General features: G+C 34.9%; 1 protein-coding gene across 4 annotated transcripts in view; it reads left to right on the top strand.

Moving 5' to 3' along the window:
- Nucleotides 1–24,242, top strand: part of RASAL2 (RAS protein activator like 2) — a 328,025-nt gene that overhangs the window by 264,858 nt on the left and 38,925 nt on the right. For all 4 annotated transcript variants that reach the window (XM_051998886.1, XM_051998885.1, XM_051998888.1 and 1 more), the window contains exon 5: nt 14,283–14,392. In XM_051998886.1, the coding sequence (XP_051854846.1) occupies nt 14,283–14,392 (110 nt within the window). The remainder of the gene's footprint in view (nt 1–14,282; nt 14,393–24,242) is intronic.

The following is a 24,242-nucleotide window of genomic DNA, read 5'->3' as shown; positions in this document are numbered from 1 at the left end:
TATGAGATGACCATTGAGAGCTCCACAAGGGCAGTAGTTAGGAGACTAGGATTTTCCTGTTACTAGGTATTTAACCTTGCCCAAGTCACCATTTAGAAAATACTTTGAAGTTCTCAGAGGAAGGATATTATAGAGATATTAGATTTCTTATTTTTGTTTTTCTTTCCCTGGATGCCAAAAGAAAAAAAAATTGTTATGTATTTGATGTCATATAATTTGAAACTGTTGCTTAGAATTCAAGCAGAGAAGCCAAAGATCTTTACATCATTTTTTTTTATTCTTTGCCACATTTTAAACACCTATCTTAACAAATTTTAAGGGGCTGTTTTATTGATTTATATTGAGCTTTTCTGTCACCAACCTTTCCAGCAAGTAGGTCAAATGTGTTTATTTCAACAGAGGTTATAAAAGTTTTCAACAGCTAGTCTTTAGGGGTCCCCACTGTTCCAAGAAATAATTTGTTGTTATTCTTAGAAACGTGTTGTTATTCTTAGAGACTCAGAAATTAGAGTTGGGAAAGTTCAATTAAATTCATCTAGTTCATCTCTCCTGAGAATGCATGGTTATTCCTTATATTACATTCTCTGCTGTTTTTTGAGGTTTCCATAATGTGTTCTCTAGGATAGTACCTCTAGATCAGTGGCTTCCAATGTGGGGTCCCCTGGCATTACCCCAGGAGGCATGTGATCAACCAATTGGAGGGAAGGAAGATGGGCCATATTCCACTTGCCCTGAGATAGTTAATTGAGGATTTGTCTCTAAAACAGCTACATAGCTGAATATTCCCTAACTCTGCTCCTTCTCCCAGCTGCACAAGCTGTATGCTTTCCCATTCTGCCCTTGACATTGTCCCCTCAGAGCAGTTATCAATTAACAAAAGAACCTCTGTCTTTTTTCTCTCTCCCTTTTCTCTGCATATACTCCTAGCATCCCTATATTTTCCAGTGCACCTCAAGGCCATGTCAGATGCTAACAATTCTAGACTGGTTTCTGTTCCTCAGCAGTGACCAGTAAAAAAGCCCTTCATTTCCTATCTTTTCAGGTAGAATAGAATAAATTGCGTAGGATGAGCAGATTTGGTTAGGTTTATATATACATTGTATATTTTCTTTCCTCCCCTAAACCTACCTCTGTTTCTGTTGAGAGAGCCACCATCCCAATCCTCACATATTCAGGCCATTGTCCAAATCTGATTATTTTGATCTCTGTAAGTCCTCTCTAAGCTCACATCCATAACCCTAGGTCACGCCATCATACTATGTCTAGTTTCTTTTCCCTCGAATCCAGATTTCCATAAAATTTCCAAAATGATTTTACTTAAGTACAAGCCTGACCATGTAATATTCCTACACAATAAAATCCAGTGATTTCTCAGTATCTTTAGGATAAAATATTGTTTCCTGTTTAATGTACTTCACAGCCTGCCCCCATTCTACCTTTCCAGCCTTATTATATAAAACAAGTTATTTATTTCAACTTTGTCATTTATTTAAAATTTCCATTTTATATATTGTAATATATATGTGGTTTTATTGTAATAATGTATATGTAATTTATAAATAAATATACATATATTAAGGTGCATGATCCGTTTTTTATTTTTTAACTGAGAGGAATATATAATCAAAAAGGTTTGGAGATCAATGGATCTCTCATTTTTTTTGCATATATTTCCTAATTATTTTAGGCCACAATTCTTTATATTCATACATTTTGTGAACTTGGAGATTCTTAGCATATTCCATATTAGTCTTCAGCCAATCAAGCATAACAATAACACCTTATTAATCCACTGTTATTAAAAATCAAGATGATAGAATTGGTTTTTCTGGATAAATGAATTACTATGTAGAAATCAAGACTTTTAAGGAAAAGTTTAGATTTTTTTTCTCAAACACAATACACATTTCCTTCTATTTTTAAACAATAAAGATTAAACCCAATTTAATCTTTTCTTGATCACTCAGGGGTATCGTTTTTGTGCCATAATCACAGTGACATCCCATCAAAGTTATTCAGGAGTGCAGGGCTGTTTGTTCCCATATTAAATTGCCCAGATTACTAAGCTTTTGTACTTTTTTTATTGCTTTTTTATTTGCCTCAATATTACCTGTCATTTCTTGCTTTCACTATTCCTGCCTCTGTTTTTAAGGAAGGATGACACTAAATTTTTCTCTTAACTGTCATTTTGCTCCGTATTATTGTTCATTTCAACCCATTTCAGTATTGCTATTTTTAAGCACTTGTTTTCTATTTATAAATAAATCAAATTTTGTGTAAATAGGTTATTCACTAAGATAAATCAAACATATCTTTAAAATTTCCCAAGCATGGACAAAAATGTTTTAAATTTTATTTTATGGAGATTCTATAGCATAGGGAAAAAAGAACTTGTAACCAGAACTTGAGTGAAAAGATGACTATTGACTTTATTACTAGAGGGTAGTTAGTTGTGAGGATCAAATGAGATTATATCTGTAAAGTGCTTAGCATAGTGCCTGACACACAATAGGTGCTATCTAAATGCAAACTCCCTTTCTGTAGAGAAATCATTTCACCTTCCTAAGCTTCAATTTTTTCATCTGTAAAATGGGAATAATAATAACACCTGCCTTCCAGGATTGCTGTGAGGATCAATTGAGATATATATTTGTAAAGGGTTTAACACACTGCCTGGCACACCATAGTTGCTATTTTAAATGCTCATTTTCTACCTGTATAGAAATCACTTAATTTCCCTAAGCTTCAATTTCCTCATATGTAAAAGGAATTTGCACTACTTTCCTCACAGAATTGTGAGAAAAATGCTTTTTAAACTATATAATGTCATATAAATAGTAACTGATATTATATTGTCTTTGTAGCCAATCGGCTACAAGCCTTCATTAAAATCTTTTCATTGTTTTATAATTATATCTCATTTTTTATCTTAACTAAAAATGTTGTTACCCTTCATTCTCTAGACAGATCCATATGACTTCTGGCTGCTTCTAAAAATCAAATCCAGTCTTAAAGGATGAAAATTTGCTATTAATGATTTGGAATTGAGTATATCATTAATATGAGTAGTTACAATATCATAGGATCAAATAATTAATTTGACATCAATGATCACCTATTCCAGCCTATATATAAAAGAAATCTCTATTGTTATCTGGCTTTTGCTTGAACACCCACAAGTAGAGAAAACACTACCTCTTTAGATAACTCATTAAGCTTTTGGATAGTTGTAATTATTAGGCCATTTTTCCTGCCCTTGACTACAAATTTGCCTTTTTGTAACTTGCATCCGTTGTTCTTAGTTCTGTCCTTTGGAGCTAAATAGGACAAGCTCTCTCCTCCTTCCATAGGACAGATAGCACTTCAAATATTCAGACTCTTGTGCCCAACTACCTTCCCCCTCCTTTTTACCTTAGATTTCCCTTCTCTAACTAAATATCCATAGTTCCTTCAGCTCATGCTCATATAACATAGAATAATGTATACTGTAGTGACACAGTAGGTAGTGTACTAGATCTGCAGTCTAAAAGATCTTGGTTTAAATTCTGCCTCATATACTTATTAGCTGTGTGTCATTTAATCACTGTCAGCTTCAGGTCTCTTCTAGCTCTATATATGTGATCTTGGGATCCTTCACTATTTTTGTTGCCCTGCTCTAGACATACTCTAAAATATGGAATGCAATAATGACAGTATCACAAATGTAGTCTAATAAATGTAATCTAATAATTCTGAGTACTATAGTCTCCCTATTCCTGAAAGCTTCTTAAATTTAGTTCTAAACTGTATTAGCTTTTAAAACTAACAGATCACATATCTGACTCATATTAAGATTATACACCATGAAAAACTCCATATCCTTTTCAGAACAACCACTTTCCTCCAAGTCTACCATATCCTATAAATAATATATCCCAGGGTAAGATTTTTACAAATTTATCACTATTGAATTTCATTTTACTAGATTCATTCCATTGTTCTAGCCTTTCATGATCTTTTCTAGATTCTGCCTGGTTTTCAGTGTTGTGTTTGTGTTGTCAGCAAATTTAAGGCGCCTACTACCTATTGTACAGTTTTTCAAGCTATTGATAAAAATGTTCATCAGCAAAAGACTAAACATAGATCCTTAAGGTTCTTCTTTGAAAATTTCCTCTTACACTGAAGGGAACCATTATGAATCTATTTGATTATATTATTATCTAATCCATACTTCTCTATCTTCTCCAACTTCTCTAAAATTTGGCATATTTTATCAAAGGCTTTGCTAAAATTTAGATAAAGTATATCTAGAGCATTGTTGTCTTCATCTATTCATTAATCCTATCCAAAAAGGAAATGAAATTGATTGAAAAGTCATTCACTCAGTTAATGAATAAGTACTTATTATATTATATGCTAAGAGTACAAAGACAAAAATTGAAACAATTGCTACTATCAAGTAGCTTGTATCCTACATGAGAGACAATGTTTTCATATATAAATATAGAAAGAATAAATGATATACAAAATAAACAAAAAAGTGGTGAGGAAAACATTAGCAGTTGGAGGAAACAGGAAAGATTTTATATATGTCTGGGGATCATTCTTTTTTGGGTCATAGACCCCTTTGACATTTGGCTAAATCTATGTATCTTTTCTCAGAAATGTTTTTTTTTAAATATTCTTCCTTTATCCCATGTATTTTTGTTTGTTTATGAGGGATTTCCTCTCACCTCTTCCCCCACCCTCCCTTCCAGATTCTAAAAAGACTCCTAAATGTTTGTAAAATATAAGCATAGTAAGTAAAAATAAAATTTCCCACAAATTTCCAGCTGTCTCATTTTGCCTATAAAAGGTGTCTTAGAAATATTATTTCATTTAGCTTAAAACTATGCCATGACTTTTAGAATATCTTTTGTATTAGACCATCTCTCTTTCTGTCATAAGGTGGGAGCATCCTTCATAACTCTGCTCTGGAATTATGACTGATCATAGTTTTTAACTCTTTCAAAGTTGTTTATTTTTGAAATATTAATATTGCAGTATAAATTGTTCTCCTGATTCTATTCATTTCACTCTGCATCAGTTCATAAATATCTTCCTAGTTTTTTCTAAAACTGTCCATCATTTCTTAGAGCCAACAGTGTTTCATTTGTATTCATCTCCTGTACCATAATTTGTTCAGCCATTTGAAGGGAATGCTTCCAATTCTTTGCTATTACAAATAGAGCTGTTCTAAATATTTTTGTATATAGAGGACCTTTTCCTTGTTTTTTTTTCCTCATTTTTTTGAGCTTTAGGCCTAGTATTGCCTGGTCAAAGGACATGCAGAACTTAGTAATTTTGTGACCATTTAAAATTGCTTCCCGGAGTGGCTGTGCCTAATTCAGCTGTGTCCCAATGACATCCATGTTCCTGTTTTCTTATGGACTCTCTATTGTTTATCATTTTCCTTTTTTTGTCAGTTGTAGTTGTGAGGTAGAGGGTCACAGTCAGTGGGGAAACTCTGGTAAAGTATAAGACCTTTCAGTCCAGAGGGAACCTGCTAACAGTGTCTGGTTTAGTTCCCCATCTTCCCTATGGGCTCTCGGGCTTCCTGAGAAGTCAGGGGGGGCAGTGACAACCTATGTTGAGATTGAAGCAGAGTGATACCAGGTGGTAAACTACATACAACAGTAAGTTGTTTATGTGGTCCCATGTGCACAGTGTTGTTTTTGTTACATTATATAAAGGGGAAGGTCCTTGAAATAAACAGACTCCATTTTCCCACCATCCTCAGGAGTCCCGTCTCATCATTTCTCCACTAAGAAGGTATATTTTAATCACCCGGGTGTGGGATCTGTAGAAAGCAACAGTACGTTTTGTCATCCATCTTGGGGGCTCTACAAAGCAGGACACAACAAGGTGAAATCTCAGAGTTGCTTTAATTTGTGTTTTACTATTTTTTACTGATTTGGAACATTTTTTTCAGGTGGATATAGATTCAGTTTCTTAACCTAAGAATTGCTTATTAACTACTGAGGAATAATCCTTCTATTCTCACAAATTTGAATCCATTTCTTACATACCTTATAAATCAAATCTTTATCAGAGAAATTTGATATAAAGATTTTTTTCCCCAGTTAACTGTTTTTCCTCTAATCTTAGCTGTAACTGAATTTGTTAAAGACAATACCTTGAGGAGGATACTAAAGACTGGTGAAGATTTTTTAAGAATTCAAGAATTATGCATAAAAAGTTTCTTCTTTTAAGAAAAGAATACCAATAATATATTGTTATGGGCTAGAACTCTGTGCTTGAAACAAGGATTCTTACTAGGTGCTAACTCAGTGGAATTGATAAGACAATGGTTATCTAGTTTAGCGTGGTGATTAATAGTTCTCTAGTTCAGTATGATTGATTTAATCTTACAACAAATAATGGTTCCCTGGTGATATAATGATTGGTTTATACTCATATACTTTAAATGATATAATTATAATAGAGCATATAAACTGGGACAAACTCAGCCAGAGTTAGACTCGGAGAAGACAAAGGACTGGAGGTGGGAGCTCAAGCTCTCAGAACCAAGAAGAGAGATTCACCCCATCTTATACCACTATGGTGGCTGGCCTGTCCTCCTGCATTTCCTCCACTGAGATCAAGCTAGCCCAGACCCCAGGCAAGGAGATAATAAAGAATTTGGACTTTAACACCTAGCTATTCTCGTGGTGATTACTCTGCTAAATAAAGGCTAGTCCCAAGAACTCCAGAAAACCAACCAGAACACTACAATATATGTTTGAAAAAACACAGAAAAGAGGAGCAGTTTTGTTACTATTTGTTAAATTTCTTGTATTTGTGACATAGATTATTATAAAGCTGTTTGAATTAGAATTCATCTTCATTTTTGCTAGGTGGGTGAGATGCCCACATTTCAAAAATTAATAATTAATGAGAAATAGTTTTAAGGGGACAGCTACTTAGTGCAGTGGATAGAGCACCAACCCTGAAGTCTAGAGGACCTGAGTTCCAATCTGGCCTCAGACACTTAACACTTCCTAGCTGTGTGACCCTGGTCAAGTCACTTAACTCCAATTGCCTCAGCAAAAAGAGAGAGGGGAAGAGAGAAAAACAAAAACAATTTTAATAAAAGGGAGAAATCAACACAGGGAAATTCTTTTCTGAATGATCTTCAGTAATACAAAAGGAAGAATTTATTTCCAAGTGCTGGAAATGACAGGAACTCTGGAAGTAAATGATCCTTTCCTCTCTTATGGTTTGTGAGAGGAGTGGCAATCTGGGCATAGTCTGACATGCACCATCAGTTTGAAGAAAGCAAATTTCAAAGACTTCAGATGCTATAACGCCCAGCTTCTTAAAACTGGGGTTCACAAAGGGGGCCTCATACCTGAATGTGGTAGTTATGAAATTATGGTTAATTATCAGCAAATGTTTGATTTGTAAACCTATTTTATGTATCTATATACCTTGGGTGACACAAACATTTCTCAGCAGAAAGGGGGTTATAAGGAGGAAAATTTTAAGAAGCTCTGCTATAGAGGAAGTCAGTTTAAAAAGATGGAAGATGCTCAAGAATGAAATTCTGAAGACAAAAAGGGAAATTATTCTAAAGAAGCAGAAAATGGGATTTATCAATGTGGACTGCTGGGAATTTAAAAACTAAAATTTAGTTTAAAGCCTATTTGAGAAAAAATATATCTAAGATGAAAGCAAGATAACATGGATAAATGACTACAAAATCTTGTCACTGTCTTGTAAAATTTATGTCAGGAATGCTAATGCTGTGAATGAGCTAAAGCTGATGAGAGAAGCTAAGGACAAGAATAACAATATAACAGTTAAGGACAAGAATAACAATATAAGAGTTTTGAACATGTTTTGGGAGGGGGAAAAAAGTATAAAAAAACAAAAGAGTTGGACATTTGCTTCAGGTGAATGGAATGTGGACAACTGACAAAAGAGAGAAGGAAGAGCTGTTCAGTTCTTAATTGCTTCTGTTTTCTCTGCTAAGGAAAATATTTATGTATGTCCTTGATCTGACATCTTCCTGGCTTCTCTGGCTTATATCCAGCCCCCTCGCTCATCCCCTTTCCATCGTTCAATCTTTCCATATTGACTGGTTTGAGCTGGAAAATGATTTGGTACTATACTCCCAAAGTCTCATCAAACTGTGCCTTCTCCTTGAACCCAGCAATATTAATGTTAGACACATACACCCTTTCCCTAAAGAGGTTAAAGCAAGGGGCAAAGAATCTGTGTGCGCAAAAATATTTATAGCAATATTTTGTGTTGCAGAAAAGAAATGGAAATTCAGTAGATGTCTACAAATTGTGGAATAGATGGAAAAATTGTGTTTTTTAAGTGTAATGTTGGTTCATAGAGGTACTGAGATCTCTAAACATGACCAGATCTCTTGAATTCTATGCTATAAATATGATAGAGAAGAACATCATGAGGAGTAACTAAATTTTGTGATTATCCTGGACAGAGCTGTGAACCTAGCCCCTAGCAAGCCTTACTGTTTCATTATTGGATTTGGGGGCTGGAGGATGAGTGGGAATGGATCCTGACATAATTGCATTTTTAAAATGAAAAATATGTATAAGAGATTCCTCAGGAGAGGCAAATTGGAAATTGAACTGAAACTACAGTCTTAGGAATTTCCTTTAGCCCTGAAAAGGCGTGACTTGTCCATGATCATAGGCCATACTGGCATCTGCATTTTCCCTTCTCTCCACTGTGCTGTATTGCTTCTCATGCCTAGTTTAAATAACATCATGCTTAATGCAACTCCTTTTGTTCTCAACCTTATAACAAAACCATTTATCATTGTTTTTTCTTTTGTCAAAATCTTAAAATATGAATTCCACAGTTATCGTTCTTGTAATTTTGAACACACAGAAGTTTCATGAACCTGGATCATTTTTTTTTCCCTTTCTTACAAATGCTTGCCACTCTCATATTTTTGCTTCAAGTAATGTCCGTTGCTTTTTGAAGGGAAACAATAGTATAGTATATCTGATTAAATATGTGGTACTAAATATTAAAAGAAAAAAATTATTTAACATCAGTGGCATTTTATTAAAAAAAAACAATAATAAATGCTTATCACTCTTTAATCTAGCTAATGTCCTTATAAATGTTATCCTGTTTTTGCATATGTAATCTTTTTAGTCTTCCTGGCCCATCTTTTGCTAGTGTGATAGGGGATATATATGTATATAACATAAACGGGGTTGGAGGTTGGGTTTTGGTTTGTTTGTTTTTTTAATTTGGTTCAAATGTGGATCTTTGCATCTCACATGTTAGTCTTAATATATTGTTTTTAATATGAATTTATTTAATATCTTAGTTTGAAGCAAATTCAGATGGATTCCTTCATTATCAGCTCTTCAAGAAATACTTGTTGTGTCTATCATATATGCTTATATAAATGGTACATAAAATTAAATGATGAAGTATGGTATTATTTTATTTACTACTAACTTTGTACCTAAATGAATATTTTAACAAAATGAATTTTTTTGTGCTTTGAAAATGCATAAGCCATTTTCTTTCTGTATATCAGCTATTCTTCAATATCTAATTAAACTCTGCCCTCTTCCTCAAAGCCTTTCCTAAGCTTCCCAACATGTAGAAATCTCAACTTCCTTTAACATCCTATAGTAATTATTGTTTCTGTAATTCATTATGTACTTTTATGAAAACTTACCCCTGCTACATTGAGCTATTGAAATAATTTATTGGGAGTTAATTTTTTTGGTATGTTTTTTTTTATTTTTGATAATAGCTTTTTATTTTCAAAATACATGCAATCACCCTTTCAAAACTTTGTGTTCCAAATTTTTCTCCCTCCCTTCTCATCCTCTGTTCCTACACAGTAAATAATCCAATATAGGTTAAACATATGCAATTCTTCTAAGTACATTTTCACATTTATCATGCTGCACCAAAAAAAAAAAAATCCGATCAAAAATGGAAAAAAATGAGAAAGGAAAAAAAGCACACAAACAACAAAAAAGGTAAAAATAATAATCCACATTCAGTTCCCATAGTCCTCTCTCTCAGGGGACAGATATCTCTCTGCATTACACAAGTCTATTGGAACTGGCCTGAATCACCTCATTGTTGAAAAGAGCCAAGTGGTAGTTAATTTTTTTGAATATTTATTATCTTATCTTCCAATGAATAGGGATAGATATAGAAACTAGAAATATAGTAATTTCATTGATGTAGGGAACTTCCAAATGAAGAAAGTCTTGAAGAAGAGCTCCCTGAAAGATTAAATGATTTGTTCAGAATCATCTAGCCAATCTTTGTCAAAGATGGATATGAAAGCAGGTCTTCAGGGCTATGAAGCTTACAGTCTCCCATGTTGCCCTGCCTCTATTTGTCTAAGTGTATTATAATTTGCTTGAGGCCAAAGACTGTCTTTATTTTGTATATATTAATATTTTGTATATCCCTGAGTGTCGAAGTGTACATTGCTGACTACACTCTAGGAACTTAGTAAACATTTAGTAACAAATATGTAACAATTGGTAAACAATATTTGTTGGCTTTATTTTAGCATTGGTGTTTTGGGAACTCCTTTTATTTTAGCATGGAAAATATGAACTCTATATACAAGCATCATTTTTCTGATTCTATTTTTACCAATCCCCTCATTGACTTATCAACTAAACTTATATATTCACGGTTGTACATTGAATAAGTACTTTGAATAAATTACATGCCAATCTTTTCTTTTAAGTATGTTTACTAATTCTTTTAAAGCTATCAATATGCTTGATTATGGAACAATTCAGTGCAATGCCCAAAAGACTAGCATTAAATTATTATTCACCTTTTATGTTGTTCAGCTACTTTTGTTTTATTAAATATTTGTAGAGTAATTCTTACTCTGAATTCCTACAACCCTTAATTAGTCCCTAATTGTTCCTTAATTGTTATTTGTTCATCTTATCCCATCAATTAAATTATAATCTCATTGAGGACCAAGATCATTATTTTTTTCAATTAAAAAATAATTGTTTAATGTTTACCATGTGCAATTAACTGTACTTAAGATTTGGGGGACTGTGGATAACAACAGAAAAATAAGGCAGAGTTTGTGCCCTCTAAGAAATAACAATGATAGTTAGAGAGATAAGGTGTTCCCATATATAAATATAATACAAATTATTTATACATGTATAAGAGGAGTAAACCTCAAAAAAATCCTCTAAGTTCACAATTTTTTTTTTTTTTTGTTAAAAATATTTCAATCGTACCTGGCTTTTGGTCATCCTACTCAAGATTTTCTTGGCAAAGAAAGTGGCGTGGTTTGCCATTTTCTTCTTTAGCTCATTTTACAGATGAAGAAACTAAGGCAAACAGGGTGAAATGACTTGCCCAGAGTCTGGGGCCAGAGTTGAATTCAGGAAAAGTGAGCCTTTCTGACTCCACTACATCACCTAGTTGCCCTTAAAGTTCATTATATGTTCAATAAATGTTTGGTGTATTTGATTATTACATCAGAATGTATGTTTGCTTTCTGTAACTGAGTAATTTAACATTGTAAACCAGTTATTTTCCCTCAGCTCTTTTTCTTTTTAAACCATACCGTATTTCTCCACTCTCTTTTTCCAACGTAAAGAACAAGTCTTTTCCTAAAACTGTTTTACCTCCCAACTAAGTTTTATTCAATGATAGAACCTTGCCCACATGTCCTTTAGTGTTGTTATTTTCATGACAAGTCTCTTTCAAGGTCCTACATTGAAGTTTCTCTTTCCTGTTTAGATTTACAATATTTCAAAGGTATACCTAGCAAAATGGCACCTCTTTTTTTTAACCTTTCTTCTCATGAGTTTTCTTTACGTTTTGATCAGCCTTTATTGAATCTCTCACAAATAAGCTATCTAGATTTCATATGAAGCATTATGAGGATTGAAAAGGAGCAAATAATTTGTAGAATTTACAAACTTTTCCATCTCCAGCGATAGTTACTGTCTCTTAAAACCAAACAACCACTTAATTAAATATATGTAAGGGCTTGAAAAGTGACTAATGGAATACCCTTTACCTGGCTACTTTTTGGTCGATGAGAACATTTTCCTCATGACTTGTAACTGTTGCTAAATTCACTTTTTTAACCTGAATGAATCAATGAGTGTTAGTGTAATATCATCATTAATCTTCTCTTCACTAATGTGAAGGATGACTAATTAAGTGAGAAAGTAGGCCTGAGTACTACTGCAGTTCTTTCTAATTTGTTTATTTGAAAGGAGAGGATCTCCTACCCTATTCCCATGAAGGACTTTTCCTCTTCTCCAGTTCTTAAGGGAACAATAGTATTGGGATACAAGGGAGTCAGTGTCTCCTATTATCACCACTGAGGTTTCTGAGAATGATTGCATAGCAGCCGTTATATTTCAGTTACCAGCCTTGCCCAGTTAGCAAAGTTTGGCTATCAGGGATTTGTTTTTCCAATTTCAGATGGTTGACAACTTTTTTATTTCATTATTTTTTTGGCATTGCCTGAGTCCCCCCCCCCAAAAAAAAAAAAAAAACACCATTCTAACTAGCCATTCCTAATTATTAACTTTGTTTTGACAAATAATGAATATCTAGTAATTACTAGTACACCATTTTAGATTGTCAATCAAGTATGACAACCTAGTTGCTTTAACCAAGTGGAATTAGGGAGAATTTTTGTATGTTTTTTGCTATTTTTAAAATTGGAGGGTGTAGCAACGCAAATTTATCCTTTCTTTTTCCTTCCAAACACGTAAACCATAATTTTACATTTATACGAAAGTCTTGACTGATAGAAAGAAAAATCATTCTTCTAAGGGCTTCAGTTTAATTCTTTAAAATTAAGCTATCAGATGTGTTACAGACTATAAAAAGACTCAGCTATAACTGAGGGAAAAAAAAGTAGAATTTAACACTTCCAAGCAAAGAAAATGTTTTAAAACATGAGGGGATTATCTAAAGCAAATATGCAGAAAATTCCATTTTGACTTTCCTACTATTTTTTTTCCTCTCAGTTTACCCATTGCTTTTCTGGTATATATGAAGTGAACACAGAGATAAATAACAGCAGATTAATAAGGAGAGAAGAACTGATATTATTGATGAAAGTTACCTATTTTGGAAATTACTATTGTTATGTGTTTATATAATGCTGCTACCCAAATGGTTTATAAACATCAAACCCTTAACAAAATTTGATAAACATTTAAAATACTTTAAAAACTTTCCCTTTCCCCCATTGTTCCCAGCATCCCCTTTTTTCTCTCATATACAGATATGCATGTATTCTCCCCAATGACCACCAGACTTCAAGACATGATTGCTTTTCATTGGGAGATTTTATTTTAGCTCATCCTTTTTGGCTGCTCTGAAGTCTGGGGCATTGTTGGTCATCCTCTTCTTCTTGATCCCTTCTTCTCACTAGCTTTCAGAACCCTGCTCTCACCTAGTTCTCTCTTTGCCTATCTGACCACTCCTCCATTTCCTCTGCTGGGTCTTTTTCCAAGTGCTGTGTTCAAATGTGTGTCCCTCGGGGCTCTGTTCTGGACCCTCTTCTCATCTCCCTCTAAATTACTGCATTTAAGGATCATCTCTAGGCTGGAGGTTCTCAGACTTACTTATCTAACCCTAACCTCTCTGTGGACTTCCAGTGTAATATCCTCAAATGCTTTTCAGATTTCTTTGTCTAGATATGGCATAGACATCTGAAACTCAACATATCTAACAGCAAAACCTCTCCACTTTCAAATTTCTCTATGCTGTAGAGACAACATTCTCCTCCCATCCCTTGGGCTCACAACCTGTTGCTAGCTATTACCAAAGCCTGCCAATTTCACTTTTGCAATATCTCTCAAATACACCCCTTCTCTCCTCTGACACTGTCAGCACTCTAATGAATGCCCCGATTACCTCATACCTGAATTAGTACAATAGCTGCTAGAAGGTCTGTGCATTTTAAGTCTCTCCCTACTCCAGTCCATCTTCCATTAAACCAATAAAATGGACCCAGTTAAAATGGAGACTGAAGAAAGCTCAAAGAAATGAAAGGGAAAAGCTAAAACAAACTAAATACATTTTTAATACCAGTCATTGTTAAGGATCTATAAGATTCTTATAGTAAATTACCATTTGATTTGGACTGACAAGTATGTTACAAATTCTTGTGTTGATTTTGATTGCAAATACTTTCATCCGTTTTCTACAAAGAGGCATCTGAAAAGTGGAAACAAAACTTAGTTCTTAGAATTCCACCACCTCATAATCCCTTTGCCTTTTCATTTTAGGGATTCTTCAGCAAGCGCTTGAAAGGCTCCATAAAGAGGACCAAAAGTCAATCAAAACTTGACAGGAACACAAGTTTCCGGCTCCCATCACTTCGCAACACAGATGACAGGTAAGAGGTTGTTTCTAGGAAGAGAAAAGGATGTTTCTTTTGTGTTTGGGGGTAGCAGAGTACTCTGCTAAGCATGGATATAAACAAACAACATGAAAATGTGAGGGAAAATATTTAATTTGTAAAAACATATGAATTTTTAGTCTATGGCTTATCTAAAAGTTCATTCAGAAGAATTAGCAGAATGTGCCAATGCAGTATGCATCAGCAGATAATAATGTATGGTTTATGTGGTATGAAGAAGGTGATCGAAGTACTTTGCTCACAACAGCTTTTATCTTAGGTCAATAGACCAATTTTCCCTCATTTTAGAGATAAGCAAGCTGAGTCTTACCACTCACACAGGTAATGTCAGATCTAGTACTTGTGTCTAATTCTTCTGACTCCAAGACCAATTATTTTTCCCTCACACCACATTGATATGGACCACCTACTAGGTTATTGTAATAGAACAAAGTCAGCTTAACTTCACTATTCTCTGATGTGGAACAAATATCATCATCTTACCTATCCTACAACCTTCCAGGATTCATAGAATCCAATGAGACCATGTATGTAAAAACATTCTGAAAATGTGCCTTCTCTCTTCCCTGCCCCGCCCCCACAAAAAAAAAAATGAATTACCAAAAAGCTAGAGAAATAGAAGGTGCTACTATTATTTATTAAAAGTCTTATTTATTTTCAATTTTTTTGGATTATATCTCTCAAGCCTGCATAAGTGGCCATCTTAACACAAAAAACACAGCCTTTAACCAGCTTCCTATTAGAGATTACATGGGTACATGAGCTAAGTGTGTAAGCAAGAGTATCTGTGATAATTGGCCTGTGATGTGTGAAGCAAGATGTGAGATACTTTATGCATGGTTCTAAAGGAATGATATTTGTTCCCAATATTTCTAGCCCTCTTCATGCTATCATAAGCTGTAGCTTTGGTTTTCATTTTGCTATACAAACAAATCCTTTTTCTATAAAGCATGGAAATCACCAAAGACTTATTGCTCATTTCAAAAAAAAGAAGATGAAACTCACTAAGTTTGTCTATTTATATATGAGTCTTTTTTTTTCCCTTGAGGCAATTGGGTCTAAATGACTTGCCCAGGGTCACACAGCTAGGAAGGGTTAAATATCTAAGATCATATTTGAACTCAGGTCCTTCTGACTTCAGGGCTGGTGCTCTACTCACTGCACCACCTAGCCACCCCATATGATGAGTCTTTAATGGACTACAGATTTATAGAAAGAAGTTATATGGTATGCAAATCAAGGAACAACCCACTAGATTTGCAGTCCAAGGTTATGGATTCAAGTCTCAACTCTTACCCACAGTGGGATTTTAAGCAGTCTTCTCCTCCTCACTGAGCTTCAGTTCCTTTTTCGGTAAATACAGAGTAACAGACATGGAGGTATTTAAGGCCTTCTTCCAATTTCTAAAACGCAGAAGTTTGCCTGTACATTCAGCTGTTCTACAGATGATAGATAGGTTTTTTTTTCTCTATCATCTCTGTATTTTTTAAGCTTTCCAATTACTTTACTATGTGCCAGACACTGGGGATACTAGCACATAGAATGAAACAAGCCCTATTCACAGTGCCCTTAATATTCTAATCAAAGAGGTAGCAAGTGCCTAGGAAAAAAATGCATACAGCATAAATATTAAGTGTATGGATGCAAATTTATAAACAGTTGTACAATACAAGGTCGTTTGAGAAGGAAGATACTAGCAATTGGCGAGATAGGGAGAGGCTTGATCCTACAGTGGGCTCTGTGAGGCAGAAGTCAGGAGGGAGCAGAGTGCATTACTGTCCTGCAGCCCGGCCACGTCTGGAGGCATGGGAAGACAGAGATGAGAGGGGGAGCCACTGTGTGGCTGGAATGCAGGGAAAGGTCCACCAAGGTTCAGAGGATGAATTGGGACTGAGTTGTTTGAGGAGTTTATATTTTATCCTAAAACCAAGAGATAGCCACTAGCATTCATGTTATCAAACCTGTGCTTAAAGGAAAGTACTTTGGCATCAGTGGGCAGAGTGGACTAGAATAGGGAGAGATTTAAGGCACGGTAGCCAGTTAGGAGGCTATTCTGATAATCTAGGCAAAAAGGAGCTAAGAACCTGAACCTGAACTTAAGTAGAGAGAAGGATCAGGTATAAGAGAGGCTGGGAAGGAGAAAATTCCAAAATTTGCCAACTAAGTGGTTAAAGGAAAGGTAAGAATCCAGTATAAATTTGAGAATATAAACCTGAGATACTAGAAGAGTTGTGATGCCTTTGACAGGAATAAAGAAAGTTGAAAGAGGAGAGAGTTTAGAGGGAAAGATAATGAGTTCAGTTATAAACTTGTTGATTTGACGATTTTTCTGGGACATACATTTTGAAATGTATATATTGATGAGTCATTTTCTTCATGTACTTTTACTTCAGTGCTCTGTGTTTCCATAGTTATATTCATTCTAGGATCTAAAAATTGCCAAGAAATAAAGTCTTTAAAATGGCATAATTTAAACTATACAGTTATCCCTTGTACATCACAGGGTTAGGGCATGGCACCTCTGCAATCTGGAAAATTTGGGTGAAATTTTCTGGCCTTCCTTCATACTACAGAAGCAGTCTGAATTTTTTCTTTTTCTTTTATGGGGGATATTTTCAGGACCTTATTGTAAAATTTGTTTGAAGTATTTGGTCATAGGTCTGTGTTATCTGCTGGCTTCCACATGTTGTCTACAAAACTTCCAAAATATTCCCATTTAATTTCTTATGCCTACCCACCATATATCAAAACCAAAATGGGGAAAGTCTCAATATGGAAAGGATAACTGCATTTCAGAAAATTTTCTTTATGGGAGAAAAGAATGTGCAGCTATGAAAGCTTCCCCAAATGTAGTAGCCAGGTTAGTCAACTCCTTGTATTATTGTGGGTCAGCATTTGAAACCTTTGCAAAGAGAGTCCCTTTTATTTTTCTTCATTTCTACAACAACTGGACATTTTAACTTTGCACTAAATATCATCTTTCATCTTCAAACTAAATGCCTGGTTTTATTCTGTCATGTGTTCATGGTAGTTCACAGGAAGAATAAGACTGAGATACCAAATTATATTCATGTCAGGTCTTTGGAGAACTGCTGTTATGTTCTTGGGTTATTTTGGATCCTTTCTACTGACCTGAATTTATTGTTTGGGCCCATCATATTGTGCTACTTCAATCAATAAGCTTTCTTTCTGTCTAAAATTTAGCACGATAAAAGAGTGATAGTAAGGTTTAATATGTTACAAAGCCCTTGTTAACCATTTGAATTAAAGAGGTATAGCATCAGGATTTTGTAAAACAGGACAAAAAAACCCACATAAAAACACACTCTTCCCTTTCTGAGGATGTCCTCACTGTAGTTTAAGTGGATTATAAAATAATAGAAAAGAGTACTAGGCCTTTTTTGCTTCCTGGCCAACTGGTATACTGAAATGCTCTCGTAAATACCTTGGCTCATCACTGGCAATCTTACAGGTGTAACCAAAGATTAGTCATAAATCTCCGGTTCCAGATCATTTACACATGTTATCAAATTCCTTAATTTTGACAAATGAAGTATAGGCCAATAGCAAATATGTCTTTTTGTTACCAAATACATGAAATTTCGAGTGAGGGTAGGGATAGAGACTGTAAGTAGGAAGTTTAGATGGAAATTCTCAACTGAAGAGAACCAAAATCAATTAAAATACAGTCTTGTTCCATCTGAGACTCTCAGGGTATTGTCTTTGTCCTTTTACTTTCTCCTGACTTTAAAGAGACAACTGTTCTAATTCATTGAAGTGGGGATTGTGATATGTCTTGAGATTTTTAAAGGAGGGCTTTAGATAGTTAAAAATTGTATTGGCTGGGCTGGTAACACTTAAAAAGATAAAATTATTTTCATACAGACTGAAGTACTAGTTTAGGATGGCAGAAAGATTTTTCAAGATGAGTTATTCTCTTTTTGTATAAGTGTTACTGCTTATGGTCCATGGGTTTTTCTATGCAAAATACCACTGGGCTTTTTAAGCAGGCAGACTTCATTGATTTGAATAGATGGTAAGGGCTCCAGGTCTGTCTTGCCAATGATCCACAAATCATAAATTCTCTTACTTAGGTCCTGATGGGACTTGGCACTGCTGCTCTCTAAAGGATCAATGTATAATGATCCACATACTCAGAAATCTATATATGAAGTACATGTACAAGAAAGAAGTGTAATTTTCCAAATTATCAGCATTTCTGAATACTCATAGTAATTATTTCTCTGATCAGCTTGAGAGTCATAAAGTCCCATCAAAATTGTAAAACCATATATTTAAGGAATTAGCTTTTATAAGAATTCTGAAGAATTAACAGTATTTTCCCATTACTGGTCCACATTCAAGGTATAAAGAAGAATTGAATGGTAGCCCTTCCTCTTACTCCTGCTATAATGATCCCACCATCTGGTCAAAACTAGGAGGAGCTGGAATACAGAAACCAATGGCCTAGCAACATTCTCAGCCATTCAATATTTGAATGTCAAATATCAATCTCACTCTAGAAAAACAGATTAAGATTTCCAGAGATTGGGATACCTATGACTACTATCAAAACTACAGCCTTCTAAATGGCATTTTCTCATTGCCCAAAATTGATGATAAAAATATTTTAAACTTTTTCACCTTTATGGGATTCCCTGACAAAACAACCAAGTGTCTTAAAATGCTTTGTTGATTTGTGGATGTGAGATAGTAAACTGTTTGGCTCCCATTGGTGAGTGTAACTTAGAAAAACATTCATCAATCTTTGAATTTTACTTTACTTGGAAAATATAGGAAATTTAAGCAAGTTTATACTGACGATTTTTGATTATCGAGACAGAGAGAGTTCCATGAGAGGCAGCAAGAGCCCAGTTCAAAATTCTGCCACTGGCACATACTGGCTGTATGACCCTGGACAAGTGTATTAATCTTTAAACTTTCCCAGCAACTTTCTAAGATTATATGTTGTAGAACAATCCCCAACTGTAATTGATAAGAGTTCTCAGTACTTAAGCAATCACCAGTCTGGTTTAAAAAAAAAAAATTCATGTCCCCAACTAAGTATTTTTTTTTAATTAAAACAATCTCTCAATTAAACTTTGTACTGTATATCTTTGACTCCTTCCTCATCTGTTACCCTTCTAGATGCATTCTAGTATGTCAATATTCCTGCAAAATATAGTACCTGCTTTTGAATATAATACTCCATATATATGAACAATCAAAACTCTCTTCAATTCAATGAGTACTGATTATGGTCCTGCTATATCCAAGGCACTGTGCTTCATGTTGGTGATACAAAGACAAAATCCAAAACCATCCCCTGCTCTTAAGGAGCTTACATTCTACTTTTATCCTTCCATTAATACAGTTTTATATAGTATTATCTTTTTTAAGCAACTGTTTGATTTACTAGGCTAACATTAAGTTTGTAAACAATTAAACCTTCCAGAACTTTTATATATAATTTTTTATCAAGACAGGATTTTTTCCCATTCTGAACTTATGAATGAGGTTTTTAAACCTATATGAAGATCTTGGTCCTACATTTCAATTCATAGCTGAAGAAAATGCCTCTGACTTTAGTGCCATTGTATCCTGCACCATTACATAATTAAAGCTACTTAAAACATGGCAAAGAGCACCCCATCCTCTGACTTTAGATGAAAAGACATACTATTGTGTAGACTTGTACCTCTTTTGCATAGGATACATTCTTATCCTTTAGTTTTTGGACTTTTGGTCTTCATTGTAAAGTCCCCTTTTCTGTTTTAAGTGAGCTGCATATTTCTTGTGTAAGTGCAGTGTAAAGTCACACAACAGGATTTTGTTTTGCTGATCTAACAACCTAAGAGTTTTAAGGAAGTAGAAATTGTTGCTTTGTTTTGGACAAAAGATTCAAGAGTTAAAATAGAATATGTGATCCCTGTCTTTATGGGGCCCTCAATGTCCTTATGCCCTGAATTAGAGAGTTTCTAAATGAATACATAATTATTACATAAATTAATAAATCACATACATTAATACATAAAACATAATATCTGAAATAGTAGAACATCTGACAAGTGCAAAATTCTATTATAAATCATGTATGAGTGAGTGAATAACGGAAGCCATCCTAAAAAGGTTTGATCACATTAGTTGATGTAGAGGAATTTTATCAGTTAAGGCTATTAAGAATATTGTAAGTTCTTCCAGTGAAGGATGTAGATGAATAAAATCATTTTTGGTAAATGTTATTTTTCATCTGAATGTAATTTGAACTGAAAACTCAGAAACTGTCTAATCTAGAAAACCACTTCAATAAGGCAGGTAGTGATGAGTGCCTGGGTGATGTAGTTGCTACAAAAAAGGGAGAGGGGTGGAAGGATGATTAATCACAGATACTGCAGTAAAAAAATTAGAAGTACTTAGTAAATGATTAGGCATGGAAATCAGTGATTTATAAATATAAAAGTGGAACTCAAAATTATAATTTTGGATTCCATGAGAATTTTTTTCAAATTAATACTTGTAGTCTTTTTTGTGAGCTAAATCTCAAGCTTCCTGTGTCGTGGGGACCTCTTGGCTTTCAGCAGATGACCAATTTATCCAGTTCCTGTAGAAGGTACGATTTTAATTGGTACTTGAAGGAAGCCAAAGAATCGAAAAGGGAGAGCATTTCAGGCATTGGGACTGCTAGGAATTTTTACTAGCATCAGTCATCTGCTAGCGTGTCATGTGCAAAAAACTACAAGAAGACTGACATTACAGGATCACAGTATAAGCTTGCGGAGTAGTGGTGGAAGAATGTAGGGTGTAAGATGGCTAGGGGATGGGGACAGCAGGTTATGAAAACTTTGACCAGAGGATTTTCTCGTTTGATCCAGTAGGTAATAGGGAGCCACTGGAGCTGATTAAGTAGAGGAGTAACATGGTAAGACCTTCACTAGGAAAATAATTTTGCCATCTGGATAGAGAATGAACTGGAGTGGGGTGAGACTTGTAGTGAGCAGCCAATCAGCAGACTGTTGCAGTGAGCTGATGTGAGGTAATGAGAGTGTGCACCAGGGGATGTCCATGTCAAAGTAGAGGAGGTTGCACAGGCAGGAGATAGTGCTAAGGTAAAATCAACAGACCTTGGATACAGATTAATTATTAGTGGTAAGAGAGAGGAGTTGGAAATGAACTTCTTTGTGAACCTGGATGACTGTGAGGATAGGGTGCTTGTGCGAGGATAGGGTGCTTGTGCATGGTATTGGTTAAATTAGGGAGCGAAGTGAGCTTGGAGGTTCAGTTTAACATGTTGAGTTTAAGATGTCTGAAGGACATTCAGTTTGAGACATCCTATTGGCAGTTATCTTCAGTGCAAGAATTCAGGTGTAGAGGTTCCACCTAGATAAGTAAATTTGAGAATTATCATCAGAGAGATAATAATTGAAGCAGGAAAAGCCAAGGAGATCACCAGGTGAAATAAAATATAGGAAGAAAAGAAAAAGCCCAAGGACAAAGCTTTATGGGACACCCGCACTTAGCAGGTATGATCTAATGAAGATCCAGCAGAGGAGACAGAGAAGGAACAGTGAGAAAAGTAGAAGGAGAACCAGGAGAGAATGATGTCCTGAACACCTAGAGAGAAAAGAGTGATTGATAGTATTGAAGGCTGCAGAGAGGACAAGGACTTTTGGCACTCAAAAAATCATTGGTAACATTGGATAAAGTGGTTTCATTAAATGATATCAGAAGCCAAAAGCGGAGGCACCTATTATAGGCAGCCTTCTCAAGGAGATTAGCCTCACAAGGAAGGAGAATTATGGGATGATAGCTAGCTTTACTGAAGATGAATGGATCAAGCAGCTAGTGCTAAGGTTAGTATTTAAACCCAGGTCTTCTGATTCTAAATTGAATTTTCTTTCTCTATTATGCTGCCTGAGTAATTTGCTAATGGGGTTGGAGGTGAGGAGGAGGAAGTAGATTGAGGAAAGTGGGAACATAGGAATAATGTATTAGTCTTTGGAAGGATCAAAAAACAGAATCTCTGAGGTGGGGAGGGTATGATCCAAGAAGATTTTATAACCATTGAGGAAGGAGTTCAGGTATATTTTTAGTTGTCAAAGGGGTTTGACCTCAGAATAAGTCCTCTCAGGGCCTTGGGAAATTTCTATGAGGGCACAATGCTATAACTTCACTCTGAAATTAGGTATAGGCACAGGTGAAGAGAGGTGACTTGTTTAATTAAATGTCAAAATGTTATAATTTAGTTTTCCTGTATTTCTGATCTTGTGATATGGAAAACTACCTATATGTATAGAATTTGTGAATAGAGAATTGTAGAGCTAATTTTTACTTTTAAAAAGTTGTATATGTGTGAATATGTGATTACTTCAAGAAAAGCTGTTTTAGAGGTCGCTCCCAGTCAGGTATAAATTATAACAAATTGTCTCTGAGATTCCTTTGCATTCTGAAATTCTATGATTTTTAGGATTTGGTGCTTGTTTACCTTTGCCAGTATAGCATACAAATCAAAAGAACCCTCATAAAGGCTCTGTGGCCCATCCCCTACTGCCTTTTAGCCTCTCTGATGTATTAGGCCATTGTCCTGCCTACTCTAAGTGTAAGTTCCTTAAAGCTATTCCATAAATAGCTTTTTGTCTTTTGTTTGGGTTTTTAATTTTTTTTTTAAATTTAAAGTAGATTAGTTAGCAAAAATAAGCATAGACCACAAACAAATAGGACCTTTGCTGAAGCTATCTTTGATCTCTCTGAAAACAAAGAGCTCTCTCAAAATAAGAGAAGGTGGGGAGATGGTGTAAAGGCATTATAGCAGGGAAGTAAATATGTTCCCAAACAAGAAGAATCCTCATTGGAAGACCAGACAGATCAAGTCTAAATAGACTTCTAACTAAAAACAGCATCTTCTTTAAGAAGAGGGTGGGTGGACTTCCAAAAACAGAATATGGACTTAAAGATATGGATAGGCCCGGCTTGCTCAGTGACTTCCACACAGAAGACCTTTAATAAATATTTTTACTTGAATTGAATGTATTCCAATATCCTCAGTTTATAAATGAGGAAATTTGAGTCCACTAAAATGTTAAATGACTTTATTCCATAGAAGGAATAAGTTGCAAAGCCAAGATTTGAATCAGGTACTACCAGACTGAACAGAGTAAAGCTCACTGAATTTCTGAAGTTGGAACGATGGCATGGACCATTTTATTCATTACTCTCTGCACAGTTTTTAAGCAAAGGGAGGTCCCTTAGCAATAAAAGCTAAGAACTAGAAACACCCCAATGCACTGTTAGAAAAGTGCACCTGTGCCTACTGCTTTATCTGCAATTGTTCTAGAGTTCAGTTCAGCAGAGTTGGGGCTTCATAACTGCAGACTTAAGCAGAAATTCTACATTAGAATCCAGGATCCCATCATTGATTTTGTGTTGTCAATAAGCATTTTAAATGAAAATTTTCCTGAATTTGGAACTGAATCAGTAAACATATAGCAGATTCAGCTAAGCCATCTAAGCATTCACTGTAAGACACCTTTAATGCCAGAAGGCTTGGGGAAAAAATGGTTTTTAATTGGGCAGTTAAACTGTGAAAATCCAGCTGTGTTTTCCTTTTCATGAACACTAATCAAAATTCTTCATCAGTGTGTCCAATGGTATGTTTTCATTCAAAGGATCTTTTTAGTTTTTAAGACTGATTTCAGATGGGAACAGGGTTAAAGAAGTATTTTATCTACTGCGGTGAGTAATTGAAAGCTTTTTCTTTGTAGCTGGTCTTTTAAATAGGTCAAGAACAGCAAGCAATCTCGATCATGAAAGCAATTTGATTTTAAACCTT

The sequence above is a fragment of the Antechinus flavipes genome, chromosome 4 (assembly GCF_016432865.1).
Source record: "Antechinus flavipes isolate AdamAnt ecotype Samford, QLD, Australia chromosome 4, AdamAnt_v2, whole genome shotgun sequence".
Taxonomy (NCBI): domain Eukaryota; kingdom Metazoa; phylum Chordata; class Mammalia; order Dasyuromorphia; family Dasyuridae; genus Antechinus; species Antechinus flavipes.
This window is presented reverse-complemented; position numbering and strand designations above follow the sequence as displayed.